Raw genomic sequence first — 18,067 nt, forward strand, 5'->3', positions numbered from 1 at the left:
GGTGTGGATAACCCCACTGTAGAATTTTCGTTGGCGTGAGCTAAAAGCCCCGGATGAGAGGAGAGAGACGACTCAACACTCAAGACCCAAGACTCAAGAGTTTCTGAACTGAATTTTATACTAAATGGATGAGAACTTAATAATGCACTCTTATCCTCCACAACCCAATCCCAATTTTCCCGATTCACATCGCAGGTAACCAACCATTCACCAGTAAAAAAACATATAATCATACACAGATAACAAATCCAACCCAATTTTCCCGATTCAATTTCGACTTTCATGACCTGAAAGATGACACATTGAATCCAAAACTTAAAAGAAAAAACAAAGAAAGAGAAGAAACCTAGAGAGAACAAAATGAACCCAAATTCCCAATCCCATCAAGTGATGCTGACATGTCTGTCCCTCATCAGACGAGGAGATTGACGATGTCGTTTGGGGTGAAGAAGGAGGAGAAGGAGGAGGAAGAAGGGTAGTGAGGACAGTGGTCGCTGAGATTGACGGAGCGAGAGGCGAAGAGCAGGAGGGGTCGGTCGTGGGCCTCTTCTGGGTTCATTTCGTGGTCGTCGGAGGTGGAGAGGTTGTCACCGCTGGGGTTGGATGGTGGTCGTGTGCTGGGATTTTATTTCTTTACTTCAATTTCTTTTGTCAAACATGTATTTTAATATATTTTAATTATTTTTTTTAAGAAAGGGCTAAGAGAGTTAACAGAGTTAAATTATTGTTAAGTTATGTGCCACATGTCACAAGAATAAGGAGGAAACAGGACACAGGGAATTTGGTAACAGGAAAATTGGACTCATTTAAAATACCCTACAGAAAAGAACATTCATGGCAAACAATTGTTTCAAGTTCTTACAATTCATTTACCATAACTCAACGGTGTGGATAACCCCACTGTAGAATTTTCGTTGGCGTGAGGTAAAAGCCCCGGATGAGAGGAGAGAGACGACTCAACACTCAAGACCCAAGACTCAAGAGTTTCTGAACTGAATTTTATACTAAATGGATGAGAACTTAATAATGCACTCTTATCTGAGCATTGCTGAAAATCACCATCTTTCTGGGTATTCTCTTCTTCTTTGTGGAATTGGGTTTTTTCTCTTTATCTTTTTATCTTTTTGTAGTTATTTAATTGGTCTTAATTATTTGTGGGTCTTTCATAATGTTACCACACATCTATCAGTTTGATTGAACCAAAAAGTCATTGTGAGAAAGTGTTTATGGGATTTCTATATTTTGTTGATCACTCATTAACTGAGAGACCATTTTGCATTTTTAATGTTACCTTGTTCTTTTTCTGTTTAATTGATCAGAATGTAACTGAGTATCTCCTTTGTCTATGCTTTTTTAGCGTGGAAGTATTGGGTGTGGTAACTGAGCAATGGGCTCTTGCAAGTCCCCTCATGTTGTTCTTCTGCTATATGTCATGGTTTGCATTGTGTATCAATCTTTTGCTTTTGGAGTTGATACGAACCAGACAGCAAAGCTGCTGGTGGATGCTTCTGAAGCATCAGGACGGCCAATATCTGAAACAATGTTTGGAATTTTCTTTGAGGTTAGTGTGTTGGCTTGGAATAGTGAATTTTTGTTCAGTTCCAACTGCTTTTTGTTACTTCTACAATCCATAGCTTGTTAGCTATTACTGTAATTCTTACAATTTTTAAAATCTCTTTTCATTTGTTTTCTTATTTTATTTTATTTTATGTGCGGATATATCCTGATTTATGTGGCAATTATAAACCTTCTGTCGCTTAAACATGTCTGTCTCATTATATTACTAACATTGTGGTTTCATTTAAGATGCTATTAATTTTGAGGTATATGCATTCTCTCAAATGCTTGTTCACTGCAGGAGATTAACCATGCTGGTGCTGGCGGGCTATGGGCTGAGCTTGTAAGCAACAGAGGTACTTCCCTTACTCTCTGAATTCCAGCTAATACAAGTGAAAATAACATATAGGAAAATATTCTCTTGCCAGATTGTTTGGCAACATAAGATGCTTATTATGTTGCTAGATTGTGAAGCTAGATCATTTCAGAATAATTCGTGCTTGAATGTGTGGTCCAGATTCGCATTCTGACAACAAAGTTCAAAATTCATGTGTGTGAGAACCATTGAAGGAACTGTTTGAATGCCTTTCTGTTGTCATTACATTTTCAGAGTTTCTTTTCAAATCTGATATATTTAGTACGAGTCAAGCTGGCAGACACCATTTTTTCGTTCTTATATTTTGGAAGTGGAGGGTTTGGTGTCTTCCTGAAACATTTTACTGTTGGATTAACTCTTCATTGAGATGTTTAGGATTATCCTATGAATGCTTTTTTTTATGCAAAGTTGTTGTATTTGAGTTAATGTGCCACCCGCTTGTGCAACTGTGGTTGAGTACAAAATAGAGAAATATTCTACTTTTTTGTGACACACTGATTTCCATCTTTATCTACTTTACTCTCTGCATTTAATATGCACTACCAGATCCCTCTTCTTCTTTTTTTTCCTTTGATTTCTTTTCTGTCTTGTCAGTTTTAAGTTCAACAACAGGTTGAATGACTTCAGATTATCAGTGCATGGTTAAAAAGTTCTCTTCGGAATCATATGAAATGTGGAATTCACTGTATTGCTAAATATAAAATGTTATAGGTTTTGAAGCTGAGTCTTCTTAATAACGTTTTCCCACAGGTTTTGAAGCTGGGGGCCCTAACGTTCCTTCCAACATTGATCCTTGGTCAATAATTGGGAATGAGTCATCTTTGATAGTGTCAACGGACCGTTCTTCGTGCTTTGACCGCAACAAGGTTGCACTCCGAATGGAGGTGCTATGTGATAGCCAAGGTGCCAATAGCTGCCCTGATGATGGTGTAGGAATTTATAATCCTGGGTTCTGGGGCATGGTATGAACCTTTCAACTATCATCTAATTGGTTCATTCTAAATGCTTATGTTCCAAATTCACAGTTTGAACGTAAGTATTTGTCTGAGAGAACATTGCTCTCTCTCTCTCTCTCTCTCTCTCTCTCTCTCTCTCTCTCTCTATATGTGTGTGTGTGTGTGTGTGTGCATACACACACAGCATGAGAACAGGAACAACAAAACTGCACACACACACACATGTAAATATTTACTACATTTTTCTTTCTGGCTCTTTGCTACTGGTTTCTTACCTGTGTTTTGTCCAGAATATTGAAAAAGGGAAGACCTACAGTGTTGTTCTTTATGTCCGCTCATCTGGATCAGTCAATGTGTCCGTATCATTGATGGGCTCAGATGGGTTGCAGAAACTTGCTGCTGCGAGCATTATGTGAGCATCCTCTGTTCTGCTGATATTTTGTAATCAGCAGTTCCTTACTGACAGTTTTATCTCCATTTAAGAGTCTGACAGTACATTTCATTGCCTTTGCAGAGCTTCTGGTTCAGAAGTTTCAAACTGGAAAAAATTCAAAGTTATGTTGGAAGCCCAAGGAACAAATCCTAATTCAAGACTGCAATTGACAACAACCAGAAAAGGGTTTATATGGTTTGATCAAGTGTCAGTCATGCCCCTGGATACATATAAGGTACCTTTTTTCTCCACAAATTCACTCATTCTCGTGACGTGAGATTATGTCATCAATATTTGGATGTGTTTAATCGTCTCACCTGTGTTTCACAAGATTGTTACAAGTATAATGTTCTGTTTTGAAATTCTAGATTTTATAGTCTTTTGAAAGACATTAATATGAAAGCTGATTAACACGAAGTTCATACTAGGGGTGGAGTATTACCATGAAGGATGCATTATGCTTTTAGACCACCTATCTGTTATATAAGGGTCTAGAACATCTTTTCCTCAGATATAGTTTTTCTTGGTTGCATATCATCTCCATAATGTACTTTTCCTTGGACTTCATTTATAAACCAGTTTTTTTCCCTGTTTTGTGTAGGCATGTAACTTAGGGAGACTTATACATAATATGTCATATTTATTGACTTCAGTGTGGTATCATCATAATTTGTTCAAAAATTATTCTTCCTTTGCTCGCAATAATTGAATTTGGAGCTGTTGAAATCAATCATTGAAACTTTTGTGATTTTGATAGCCAATACATTTGAGGATGTAACAAACACCTCATACTTTCACTGATGAAAATTTCTCAAAATGAAGAATGCATGGTTTGATATATCTGACATCCACACTTTCAGCTGTATTATTTTAGCTTCTGTTGTTATATTTTGTTTAAATGTGACTTACTGAATGCAAACTGGACTCTGTTTATTCTTCAAATGTGAATTATGGACCTAACCATTGGAAAATATATGACATTGCAGCAAGCGCTATAGAAAATATAATTTCTTCAGGATCACAAAAAAATCTACATTGAATCTGTCATCATTTCTACTTCACAATTCTGTTGCTGCCATTAATATTGATGGGAAGTTTCTCCATGTTTGGATCGATAGTCCTTAGGGATGTTTTCTTTATCCGGGGTATTTTCTAATTGGAAAGCTGTTGTAGTCTAGTTGCTATGACTTGACTTGTTGAAATGCTTTGCTACATGCATACCTTATGTGTCTTTTTACTCTTTATGAAACTATTATTTTGGATCAGGGACATGGATTTTGGAAAGACCTTGCTGTAATATTGGAAGATTTAAAACCTCAATTTATGAGATTTCCAGGTAAATTTGGATTTACTTGTCTTAATATGAGACAGTTACTAAACTTGAGCTTCTCATATATAACTCTCAGCTAAAATATATGGATGCTGAACTATGCAAGCCGGGCTGTGGCCACCTTGGCCCCGTGGGCATGTGCCCTTGCTCAAGGTGGCCCCTAATGTTTTTAAAATTTATTTCTGTGTCAAATTATTCTTATTTCTAAACATTTTTAAATTTTTATTTTTATCTCTCTTAACAATTTCATTTTCTTTTCTTGATAATATATATATTCTATAATCATTCTCCTATCTTTAGGCCAGATATATATATATTCTATAGATCTTGTTTTAGTATATAAGATCAACTCTTAGTTTATGAGTGTGAGTCCCACATCAGGAATTAAAGTCTTGCATAATAGTTTGAAAGATCATGGGCATCTCAACTCATTGCCATTCGGTTTTGGGTTGGATGTTCACATTATAACATGGTCTTAGAGCATGTTATCTACATGTTGGGCCCAACAGCCACGCTTCCTCTCACATCACCCAATATATGTTGTCCATGTGGCTTGGATTGAGTGACACCTCATTTGTGGGGGCTTGTTAACGGAAGATTCTAGCTTTGACATTATTGTTGTGGAGGTTCATATATTTCATATGCTTTTACTGTATTATCTCATCATGGTTTGTTGTTGTTTATATTTGCCTGCTATCCACTATATATATACCAATGTTCTATGGTACTTACTAATTTTCTCAAGCCTCCAAGCGAAAAGCAGGCTTCACAGAAACTTTGTAAGCAAAATGATTGAAATCTTAATGGGGAAAATAAAAATAAAAATTCTGTTTCTTTACAAAGATGCAGATCTTTATTAAAAAAGCTTAAATAGAAGTAACCCTATCCTTCTTTGGCTGCTATCAGTTTTACCTGCAGATATGAACTACATCCACTGTTTTCTCCGAAATTCTTTTCATTTTTATCTTTTGGACATTATATGCTATTGAATTTTTTTAGTGGGTAACCTTGCTGGCTTGATCGCCTGACCATTTGACAAAAATAACTTGGGACTCTTTAAATGCGAAACAATGCTAAAAATGCTTGATTTTGTGATAAGAGATGATACATGTTCTAATATGGTCAATACAGCGGAGCTATTATATTGTTTCCTCATAATTCAAAAAAATTCGTTTTTTTTTTTTTCTTCTATTGTTTGCATTAGGCGGCTCTTTCGTTGAAGGTGAATGGCTACGAAATGCATTTCGTTGGAAAGAAACAATTGGACCCTGGGAAGAGAGACCTGGACACTTTGCTGATGTTTGGATGTACTGGACTGACGACGGACTTGGTTATTTTGAGTTTCTCCAAGTAGGTATCTTTTTTAGTTCTGTCATTCAAGAATGCTTGGAGTTTCCTTTAAAATCCTGCTTCTGTCGGTACCAGTTTTTGAAAATTTTATTTATGCAGCTAGCAGAGGACCTTGGTACATTGCCAATATGGGTATTTAATAACGGTACTTCATATTTTCTTAGCGCTTCCTTTATTGTTTCAACGATCACGTTCACCTTTGCCAATACTGACTGTATGAATTTCATAGGAATCAGTCACAATGATGAAGTTGATACTTCCAGTGTCTTACCATTTGTACAGGTATGTCTGCATTGCTGACCATTTCTCATTAGCTAGTCGGTAACTGATACCAAATGGATGTAGCAAACCATTAATTATTTTTTAATCAGGATTATATCTTTGCAACTAAAGCAAATTTATGCAAGTGACATTTAGGCTTTTCAAACTATGCTTCATCGTTATAAATCTGTGATTTTATGTGCTTTGGTGTATGAAACATCTTTGCAAATATGGTTTTAGGAGATCAAATTTAGATTTTGCTTTCTTTTTCTGGTGAAGTGGTTTCATTGTCTCCAAGCCTAGCTTCATTTGAGTTCCCACTAAAGGATGTTCATACAAGTGGGGTTGCTGTGGTGAGGGTAGGGCAGAGATGCAGGTGACATAAGTGTTGTCACTCATTGAAAAACACTAAAACATAGCCACAAAATGCAGTAAAAGCATTTACATTATGTGAAATATGCGTAAATGTGGTGTATTGGCTGCTACTAGGAAAACTTTGCATTGAACTCTCAAACTGATGTGAGAACTTGTATCGACTCATTAACATTATAAGTATGAATGCTATATGTCTATCTAATGCAATTTGAACATAAATGAGGAGAACTGTGGATAAGATGAAGTTTTGATGTCCTATATAAGATAAATTTTGCTACTTAATTCTAAATCATGTTAGTAAACCTGTTATGTGTTATTAAATCTCAAAGTTATGGTTTAACTTTCATGTTTTCTTGTTTACAGGAAGCTCTTGATGGTCTTGAGTTTGCTAGAGGCAATCCTAATTCTACCTGGGGTTCTCTCCGTGCTGCAATGGGACACCCAGAACCCTTTGACTTGAGATATGTTGGTATTGGGAATGAGGATTGCAGAAGAAAGAACTACCTAGGTTTGTATATTTTCTAGTTCATGCTTTTTGTATGCTCTTTAGTTGGTTAGATGGAACGGATTGAGTTTTACACATATGGGTTGTAGGATGACTTTCTGCATGCAAATTCATGCATAACATAATCTGTGTATATGAATGTCCTTACAATTTAGTGCAGTTTTCACTCTTTTGTCCTTAACACTATTGCAACTTTGCAATATGCTTCGGGAAATAACTCTGATTAAGATCTGAATTTTTTTCCACAATAACTTCAGTTCTTCTGCCACAATCCTTTCTCTGAAAAGGCGAACTTGCAATTCCTAATGTTTTGTGAATCAAATGATGAACCCTGTCTACTTCATTCTCTTTTATTCCTTAAAAGAAGTAGATTCTTGAAAACCCTTCTTTTCCAACCTGTGAAATTTTTCCGCTTCACTTCCCTAATTCTCAAATGAGTAGAATTCTAAAGGACAATTTCCACACTGATTTCAATGCAACAGACATAGGATGTACTTGTAAATTTGGGAGACGAGCCTTATTGATTTTCTCAGTAATCAGTCAACTGAATTGAACCCAAGTTTCGTAACCCGTTATTTCCTCCAAATAAACTTTCAAGCCCATGGTTGCACAATTCTTAACTGCAATATAGATATTTAAGGATTGCTCTTACTTGGTAGTGGAGAGAGCCTAGATTTTACATGTTGTGATGCACTAGTTAGAATATAAAACCCATGTGGAATTTTTATATTATTAACATACCCTCTCAAATGTGTTCAAGTTGAGCGAATCATCTGGCCAGCCTAACACATGTTAAAATTGCACATCCCACACATAAGCAATTGGCAGAGGATGCAGGGACCTTGAATTTTAGATTTTGTGATTCAATGTAATATATATAATAGAGGATTTTATATTCTCAATGACGCTTATGCTTTTCCTCTTTTTCTTGACCAGGAAATTACCTTAAGTTCTATAGTGCTATAAAACGTGCCTATCCAGACATCAAAATAATTTCAAACTGTGACGGATCTTCTCAAAAGTTGGATCATCCAGCTGATTTGTTTGATTTTCATGTAAATTTCATAACACTACCACTTGTATTACACTTGCTAATGATTTTTTTTTTTTTACCATTCAATTCATCGGATCATTGATTTGGTAACATGGAATGACATGTTTTCATGTAAAGTTCTATGCAGATGATGCCAAAAACATGTTTTCTATGGCTCATCATTTTGATCAGACATCACGTAGTGGTCCCAAGGTAATGTGCCTTCTTATGATTTAATCTGCTCTGAATGGATTCTATTAATTTTCTTAACATTCAATATGATTCAGGCTTTTGTGAGTGAGTATGCCGTCACAACAGGAAGTCTTCTAGCAGCACTAGGTGAAGCTGGATTTCTTATTGGGCTGGAGAAAAACAGGTTTGTTGTAGCATTTCAAGAATTTGTTTTCCAGAATGCTTACAATGTTTTCTTTACAGAAATTATTTTTCTTCAAAGTTCCAGCAGGAAAAATATGCATAGTTCGCTATCTTATATAGATATGTCTACACATAATTAAAGATCTAACTTCTTTATTATATATTTGCAAATACAGTGTTTCTCCTTGCAAAAGAAATCCATAGCATTTCCTGCACTTTTGTTTTCCACAAATCCATGTTTTGTGTTGCCATATTTCCTTGTGTGACCAGCTGCACATCTGTTTTCTATGGAGTTGAAGGCTTCTCATATTCCCCACCTATAGAGGTAGTATTAAACTGAAATAAAAAATGATAAATGGTAATAGATCACAGATGTACATGGGGATTCTAGGGTAGTAATCTTTACACCTAGTTTTTACCAAAAGATTTATTTACTCGTAAAGACGGGCAGCTACTGACTACTTTCATTGTTTATTCTTATCAAATGCAGTGATGTTGTTGAGATGGCAAGTTATGCGCCACTCTTTGCAAATGACAATGGCAGGAAGTATACTTTTCTAATCTCATTTTTTTTCTCCAATGCAATTTTTATTTATTAAGTTTTCAAGAGGGGAACATTGTTGTGTAGTTATTACTAAAACTGAAAACTTCTCTGTCATCAAGCTCGAAATTCTCTGCAATCGTCTTTAACTCCTCACATCTCTATGGGACTCCTAGCTACTGGATGCAAAGTCTTTTTAGCGAATCAAGTGGAGCAACTATTTTCAATGCAACACTCCAAACAAATTCGTCTACTAATCAAGTGGAGCAACTTCTTGCATCTGCAATTTCTTGGAAAAATTCAGAAAATGAGAATAGTTACCTAAGAATCAAGGTTTTTGTTTGTGCTAGTACATTATCTCAGTCAGTTTTATGCTTCGTGATGCTTAACTGAGATTGTGTTTTATTCTCAGTATCTGGTCTGAACTATTTTTATGTTTAGGTTTCCTTTCGAACTATGACTTCGTTCCAAATTCATGCAGCTTCGTTCAACAGTTTCTACCAATATGGTGCATGTCATATTCTGTGACATCTTATTACTTTGTGATGATTATTTCTTTCTGTAGATTGTGAACTTCGGAACAGACATAGTGAATCTCAAGATTGTTGTGGACGGGCTGGAGCCGAATTCCATTAATCTGTCTAAGTCGACCAAAACCGTGCTCACGTCAAACAACCCGATGGATGAGAATTCCTTAAATGAGCCAAAGAAGGTATCTGAGTCAGCTTGTATCCTTTAACATTTTCATATTGTTGAAGACATGACCCTACATTGCTTTTGTATATACTTGGAGATGCTCTGTGTCTATACTAGTTTATCTTGACTTATTCAATTATGAACTGTTGAAATATAAAAGAATAGTGGACCTATATCACATATGTTAAATTTTTAGGATAATGGTGACTTAAAAGCATCTAAGCATACCCAAATCTGTCAACTTATTTAAAATTCATGTATTGACCTCTCTAGTTGTGGAAAGAGGGTCAAAAGTGAGGATGAGTACGAGGATATGAGGCTCAAAATTGCTTACTATTTTTCTATTTCAAAGTACAGTATGGTGGGGTGTTTTTCTCTAGAGTATAAAGTAATAATAGACTTATACGTGAAAAGTCCCAAAAAATAAATAAAATAAAGTAAAGTAATTGGCCCATATCCTCTAAAAGATTAAATTTGTGGGAACAATGATGAACCAATATTGATAGTGTTGAACATAACAATGCTTTGGACCATGTTTTCTATACAATATCTTTTTACTTTGGTTTAAATTAAATGCAGGTGATACCGAACCGGATTCCACTTGAAAAGGCTGGTGAGGAGGGTGAGGATGTGGAGGTTGCAATCTCGCCGTATTCTCTCACTTCGATTGATTTCTTAATCGAATCAAGCTAGAGCTGATTCTATCTCTGTAACTTAATTTATCATATTTTTATTATGTGATTGGTGGAAGATTTATATTTTACTATATAAGTATCAATAAATATATACATACAATAATAATATTGGGTTGGTAGACATATGTTTCAGTTCAGTCAAGGACCATATTTGCAAGAAGATAATTATAGCTTGTGCCCCTCTTTGGATGGAAGGCAAATTTAAAAGGTTGAGTGGACACGGAAAGGCACAGTTACCAACCATCTCAAGTCAAGTCAAGTTGAGTCAATAACTGCAAGACAATAGTGAGAAAGAGTCTGGTGTGCATTGAAAGGCAAATCACAATCTCAATTCTCAAGTCTAGTTTAGGTTAACAGTTGTGTGGGAAGAAAATTAAGAAATATTTGGCCAAAATTCGAGTAGGTACTATTGTCTTGCTAGAATTTGCTCCAATGCACAAAAAAATAAAAATAAATAAATAAATAGAAATTCTGTTCCACTTAATGCACCCTCAAAAAATTTATCCAATATAAAATTATAAATTATTGAAATAAGAAGAAAGAAAAAAGAAAAGGTGATTATCTTATTTGTGTACTCTTTAGTGTGTAGCTTGTTTTTGTCTATCAAGTCAATCAATATAGTGTTATCCAAACTAACTCAAAACTCCAAATTTATTCAATTACTTAAGTCAAACCCACTAGTGTAGTGGTTTGAAGTAAATACTCCCTTTAGGAAAGGTCCTTGATTTGAGTCATATCATCTGTGTAGCATATGAGTTTAGTATGCTATTGCCCCTCTTAATAAGAAATGTCCTAAAAAAATAATTAAAATAATAATAGATCTTTTGGAAGGAAAAATTCCACCATCATTTGGAAAGTTTGGGAATTTGTAGAGGTTGTTCCTAGAGAACTCGTGCATCATTGATTTCTTCATAGAATCAAGTTGGAGCTGATTCTATCTCTGTATCTTCTATTTAAAAGTAAGAAATATAATAAGTATCATCCTTAATCGAATGAAATAATCCCATGTAAGTAAATTAATTAATTCCGTGTAATTAGATGAAATAATCCAGTGTAGTGAAATGAAATGATCCCACTGAAATAGTTTGTATAGTGACTAGCCAGTTGTGCTACTTAGCCAAAATAGTGCCCGCAAAATTTTTAAAAACAAAAAAGCAATAAATTTCATATTGTTGTTACAGGCTTTTAAATTGGTTTGCAATGTTTTTTTTTTGTAAGGAAATACTCGTCTTTGTTGTAAAAGTGGAGCCCACAACTATTCATTACTGTCCATTACTATTCATTACTGTTCATTTGGCGGCTTTGGTTTGTCTGTCACGGGTGAATAGTGATCTACTATTCATTACTGTTCATTTGGCGGCTGATAGGGTTTGTCTGTCACGGGTGAATAGTGATGAATAGTGATGAATAGTGATTTTCTCAGCCTATAAATAAGAAGAGAAACGGAAAGAAGAAGAAGAAGAAAAAAAAAAGGAAAGAAAAGAGAGAAGAGAAAGCAGAGAGAAATTTTCCTAGAGAGAAACTTCAGTGAGCCACATATGTTGTAAACACTAAAGTTGTAGCCATATCATTTTATAGTGAAAAAGTTACTGCTGCTGCTCTCCGAGGACGGAGGCATAGCCGAACCTCGTTAAATGCTGTGTCTCATCTACTTTACGTACAACTCAAAATATCCGCACATATCTCAGGTTATTTTATAACACGTTATCAGCACGATAGTCTCTCCTTTTATTTCTGAAATTTTTCAACTCAACACTATGTGGTTATTCCTCTGTCTCCTTTACTGTCATTTAAAGTATGGTGCGGCATTAACGTCCATACAGCAATTTAATTTGTGAATTTACTTTACAGCAAATTAACCTACTTTAAAGGGTGGTGCGGGATTATCGTCCACTCCTTTACTGTCATTTAAAGTATGGTGCGGCATTAACGTCCATACAGCAATTTAATTTGTGAATTTACTTTACAGCAAATTAACCTACTTTAAAGGGTGGTGCGGGTTTATCGTATACGCCTTTACTGTTATTTAAATGTATGGAGCAGAATTAGTGCCCATACAAGCACGTTTACTTTACCGCACATTTAAAGTATGGTGCGGGATGAACGTCCATACAAGTAATTTATTTAAACGGTAAATTTATTTTATGGATTAATTGTGCTGTATGATGAGTTTTTACAGTATACAGATCATGACCAGAAGTTCCTTGATCCTCATCATACATTTACATCAGGACTTGAAGATCCTTGATGATGATATTGATATGAGAGCTGGCAGTCTCTCCGGTACTATATTTGTAAACATGTGATCGGACTTAAGGGTCCTTGATCCCTGACATGTGAATAAGGACCTGGGTTTCCTTAATGATGTAACAGTACCGTATTGGTTAAAAGTGCCGTACACATGAATAATAACTGTACTGGCAAATGTACTACACATATGAATAGGTATGTATTCATGATTGATGAATAGTACTATTCACATGAATAGTGACGTATGCATAAATATTAACCATTTTGGGAAAACCGTCACTATATACAAAATGGAACCTGCAGTTCCTTAAACTCATGGATAAACAATTAAATGAGATGCCAGAAGTTCCTCAAAATATGGACAATTATGTAGGGGCTTGAAGTCCCGAAATATGTATAGAAAATTGTAAAAATGTCCATACAATGAGAATATGTGATTTTGGCCTGAAGTTCAAAATCTAACAAGTGTGGAGAACCTAAAGTTCCAAGAGTTAAATGGACAACCTTTGAGGTATTATTGCAAATTGTGGTACACCACAAATTTTCTTGGCATAAGAGAATGATGAATTTAATAAAGTTCGATTTTGTTATAATCGACACCTCAAGGAAGAAATATATTTTGTGAATCCGGTTGTTAAGAATACACCGGGAAATGGATAATATCAGTATAAAAATCAAATGATGAATTGAGGCTCCCCACATATTTTGTTACATCTGGGGCGGAAGCCCATGGATCCAAATATATGAGAGATCCTAAAACTTGAAGTTGTGGGTATATAGTAGTTAATGTTCTTCACTACTATATTGAGATATTATCGTAGCTTTTATTCAATTCATATTTCATGTCCATTTGAAAATGGCTAATAAATTATGAGTTTGGGTTTAACCCAGACCAAAAGTTCTGGGCTCACATGCATGGAAATATGAGAGATTTGATGTGGTTATTTGAACCTATAAGGCACAAGGTTCCAGACCGTCATTTTGAAAAGACGTACAAACCACATATGCAAGTTTAAGAATGTGCGCAATTATTATTATAAAAAGAAATGAACATACAACAGATAGATTTTTACACCTGCAATGAAAGTGCAGGCCCTGTAAAATCTATAAAATTACATTATGTTCTGGAAGCCTCTGAAGGAAGAGGACGGCGCTTCTTAAGCCTAGCCATGAGCCTCTCATGGTCTCCCAAAATTTTTTCATTTGAGACCTGCAGCATGTCTAGCTTTCTCTGTGTATCAACAGAGTACGAACTCACCAGTTTCAACAAGGAATTATTCTCTCCTTTGAGTTTCTCAACCTCCTTTTGAGACTCATGAAGCATTCTTTGAAGAGAATAATTTTCAGTTGTCAGCTTCTGACCCTCGTTTGCTCTAACACGCAAACGATCAGCCAAGTTAGAAACAGAAGCAGCACTCTGAATGCTAGAAGCCATTGAGTCATTAATAGCTTCTTCCTCGGACCTCCCTGTCAACAGCATTTCATCCATTGGAATAATGAAATTCCTAGCTACTGTGACAGCAGTAGCATCATCCATCATCACAGAATCATTAACTGTGAGATGACGATTTTGGGATACAAAGGATGGACGCCAAACTTTGGCGTCACTAGTTGTTGCGGGAGCATCATTTAAATTGAAATTATTTGGGCAGGAAGAAGAGGAAGCCATTTTAAGAAGGTTTCAAAGAAAGTCTTACAAAACTAAAGTTTCAGAAAATGAAGGAAGTTGAGTTGAAACAAAGTTGAGTTGAAACGCAGTTGCTCAATCAAGTTTTGCAAAGGCAATATCTATAGACGAAAATGTGGCAACTTTTCAGGATTCCAATATCTTCTCGAATCCCCACATTATCTTTTTCTTTCGAAAGAGTCCAAAACTTCACGTGGCCTCTGATAATGCCTGTCGGCACTTTCGGCGTTTTCAAGTATTATTTTCAAAGCCGATCTTGCTTTACGGATTTCACGGAGCTACTTTTTCAAAAGTATCCCGAGAATCTCGCATTTTTTCCTATGGTTAATTTGAAATTCACCGGTTCTACCTATTCATTGTATTTGTGTATAAATGTGTTACTAACGAAATTTTCTTTGCAGAAGACATCCAGTTTTCCCATACAAAATGATGTTATATCTACTTGTTTTTCTTATCATTAAGCACTTAATATGCCTGAGAAGCAAGACTATCTCTGATCATCTATTCAGGAAGCAAGACTATCCATGATCATGTTTCTGCAAGATCAGGGAATTGTGAAGGCGGCCTTGTGCTCTAATCTCCTGAGGTCCTTCTAGACTAGGAGAATTGAGAGCTTGTTTTCTGCTCCCACCAGCTTCCTTCCTTGATTGATGAGCTGCTTGTCTGCTCCCACCAGCTCCCTTCCCTGATTGCTTACCTTACCTTGCAATCAATATCACAATTTTTGTATCTTTTTTTTTTTTTTTATAACTCTCTGTTCATAAGAGATTTTATTTCTTTAGAATGAACATCTGAAGAAAGAATCCATGAAGTGATCCTAACTCTGAGAGTTATTTGTTTTTGACAGAGAAAAGAATTGTGATTTTTGCTTTTGCAGGATATAACTAGATCATCAAGCACTACATTATATTTACTGGGCCGATACAAGCTTGAATGATACTTGAGAAAAGTTTCTCCCACCTAAGGATGTAAGCAATACTTGTGTTATTTTATGCTTATATACTTATTTGATATATTATCTTGAAAGGTAACCAAATGGGGAGATAAGTCCATTCCAAAAGAATGGCTTGTATGTATCCATGAATTATTAATGCAAATTTTACAGATTGCAAGTTGGATACATTGATAATACACTGCACAGATTAAAGTCCCATAAGAACAAAATATGGGTATAGCAGTGATCAATATGATGCACGCCTATTGCGTAGCAAATGATGTGGATTGAAGTCCCGAAAGGACAATCCTTTGACATGTCAATATTGATATTGTGCACGCCTAATGCGTTGCAAATTGTATGGGTTAAAGTCCCAGAAATCAATTGACATGTATATATTAATCTGTGGCATGACTGCAGCATGCCAGATATATGGTTCTAAATGTTCCAACTCCCTAAATGGAGATTATCCACGCCCTACTATAATATAACGCTCCATTGGAGGTTATAATCCACATTCTCACATAATAAAAGCCCCCTGCAGTGGCTTGGGTACCCAAAAGGCAAAGAAATGCTTATAATTGATGCATGCGCATGCACATGAGAATGGTGGGATCATGAATTGATGAATGGCAAATTTTGATTTTGGAGTAGCTACTCAAATCATCAATGGGCTGTGTTGATTGGAACCACGTTCAATTATTAAATGTCGACAATATTATTGGCCAAACATGGAATGAGGCAATTCCATTATAGATGAGAATGAACGTGAAAGAACAAACCCACATTACGAACCCCAAAATTTGTTAATACTGAAAGTTATACTTGGGTGTTCGGAATAAAAGGGAATGTACCTACTTTGTATGACACAATGTTTCTGGCAGAAACAAGGAATGTTAGGTTTTCTCCATTTATTGCACATTTACGGAGACCAACATGTTATCTTTAAGGGTTATTAAATGCACAGAGTATATCACCTGAAGTGATTCCCTAAAGATGTATACATAGCTGGGTTAAAGCTATATAATGTGTCATAAAGCTTAATCCCTTTAAACAAAATCCTTGAAAGGATTGAAATTGCATGAAGCAAGTCCCTGAATGACATATGCCTAAAGCATAAAATCCGTACTCAATACTAATATGCCTAAATTGCCTCAGTGAGTACATTAATATGTTTGCAAACACATTAAAGCTTCTCAAGAGTTCCAGAAATATTTGTCTCGACTGAAAGATCGAGTATTATGCCAACGAGATTATTGCTTATACTGAGAAAGTATTGAAACGGTTTGGCATGGATAAAGCCCATCCACTTAGCACTCCAATGGTCGTTCGATCGCTTGACACTAAGAAAGACCCATATCGTCCAAAAGGGGATGATGAAATGGTCCTTGGTCCGGAAGTACCATATCTTAGTGCCATAGGTGCTTTATTGTACCTAGCACAATGTACCAGACCAGACATATCATTCTCAGTAAATCTGTTAGCAAGGTACAGTTCTGCTCCAACATGGCGACACTGGACCGGCATCAAACATGTTCTTCGATACCTTCGTGGGACAACAGACATGGGGTTATTCTATTCCAGTGAATCGACCAACGCCCAGATTATTATTGGTTATGCTGATGCAGGATATCTCTCTGATCCACATCAAGGACGATCACAGACTGGATATGTATTTACATGTGGAGGAACTGCGATCTCATGGCGGTCAACAAAACAAACATTAGTGGCCACATCTTCCAATCACTCAGAAATACTTGCCCTCCATGAAGCCAGTCGTGAATGCGTTTGGTTAAGGTCGGTAATCCATCACATCCGAAGCACATGTGCCCTACCCTCAACAACAGACACTCCAACAATTTTGAATGAGGACAATGCAGCTTGTATTGCTCAGATCACAGGAGGATATATCAAAGGTGACAGGACCAAACACATATCACCAAAGTTTTTCTATACACATGAGCTCCATAAGAGTCAAGAAATCAAAGTCAGACAAATCCGCTCAAGTGATAACCTGGCAGATCTCTTCACTAAATCATTGCCGAAATATACTTTCCAAAAGTTAGTGCATGGCATCGGATTACGACAATTCTGCAAGCAATCAAGTTGGAGCATGCAAAATCAGGGGGAGCATTCAAGAGTCCTCTAACATAGGACATATGCACGTTGTACTCTTTTTCCTTCGCATAGTTTTTCCCACTGGGTTTTTTCAAGCAAGGTTTGAATGAAGCAACCAATCTAGGGACATGTGGTCTCCAAGGGGGAGTGTTGTAAAAGTGGAGCCCACTACTATTCATTACTGTTCATTACTATTCATTAATGTTCATTTGGCGGCTTTGATAGAGTTTGTCTGTCACGGGTGAATAGTGATCACGCCAAGTTAAAGGTTACTGTCTCGAGGACGTAGGCATAGCCGAACCTCGTTAAATGCTGTGTCTCATCTACTTTACGTACAACTCAAAATATCCGCACATATCTCAGGTTATTTTATAACAGTCTTAATGGGGTTCCTTGCGAAAGGGCACAAATAATAGACTTTTGGGTTTTTAGTCTTCGGATTCGGATTCTTTAATAATAAACCCCCATTGTAACACTAACTAAAGGGTTATCCTCTATTTTTCAGTTTTATTGAACTTAAACACATAAAAGCACCTTGCAACGTGCTTGTAACTCAAGGAACATGAAATTTAAGAGCATTTACCTCTTCATCCGA

General features: G+C 36.1%; 1 protein-coding gene across 2 annotated transcripts; it reads left to right on the forward strand.

Moving 5' to 3' along the window:
• The first annotated feature begins 224 nt into the window (after positions 1 to 224).
• Positions 225 to 10,602, forward strand: LOC117634370 (alpha-L-arabinofuranosidase 1-like). Of its 2 annotated transcripts, XM_034368455.1 has the most exons (18): positions 231 to 1,070; positions 1,358 to 1,561; positions 1,859 to 1,913; positions 2,684 to 2,895; positions 3,180 to 3,301; positions 3,404 to 3,557; positions 4,589 to 4,658; positions 5,857 to 6,002; positions 6,102 to 6,147; positions 6,232 to 6,284; positions 7,002 to 7,146; positions 8,080 to 8,198; positions 8,315 to 8,389; positions 8,464 to 8,552; positions 9,042 to 9,098; positions 9,215 to 9,425; positions 9,658 to 9,804; positions 10,368 to 10,602. In XM_034368455.1, the coding sequence occupies exons 2-18, from the start codon at positions 1,388 to 1,390 to the stop codon at positions 10,479 to 10,481; spliced, it is 1,989 nt and encodes a 662-aa protein (XP_034224346.1). In that variant the 5' UTR covers positions 231 to 1,070; positions 1,358 to 1,387; the 3' UTR covers positions 10,482 to 10,602. The 2 variants fall into 2 exon arrangements, with proteins under 2 accessions (XP_034224345.1, XP_034224346.1); XM_034368454.1 differs by having other exon boundaries at positions 225 to 1,070; positions 5,857 to 6,147.
• The last annotated feature ends 7,465 nt before the right edge of the window (positions 10,603 to 18,067 follow it).

This window comes from Prunus dulcis, chromosome 7, assembly GCF_902201215.1.
Source record: "Prunus dulcis chromosome 7, ALMONDv2, whole genome shotgun sequence".
Lineage (NCBI taxonomy): Eukaryota > Viridiplantae > Streptophyta > Magnoliopsida > Rosales > Rosaceae > Prunus > Prunus dulcis.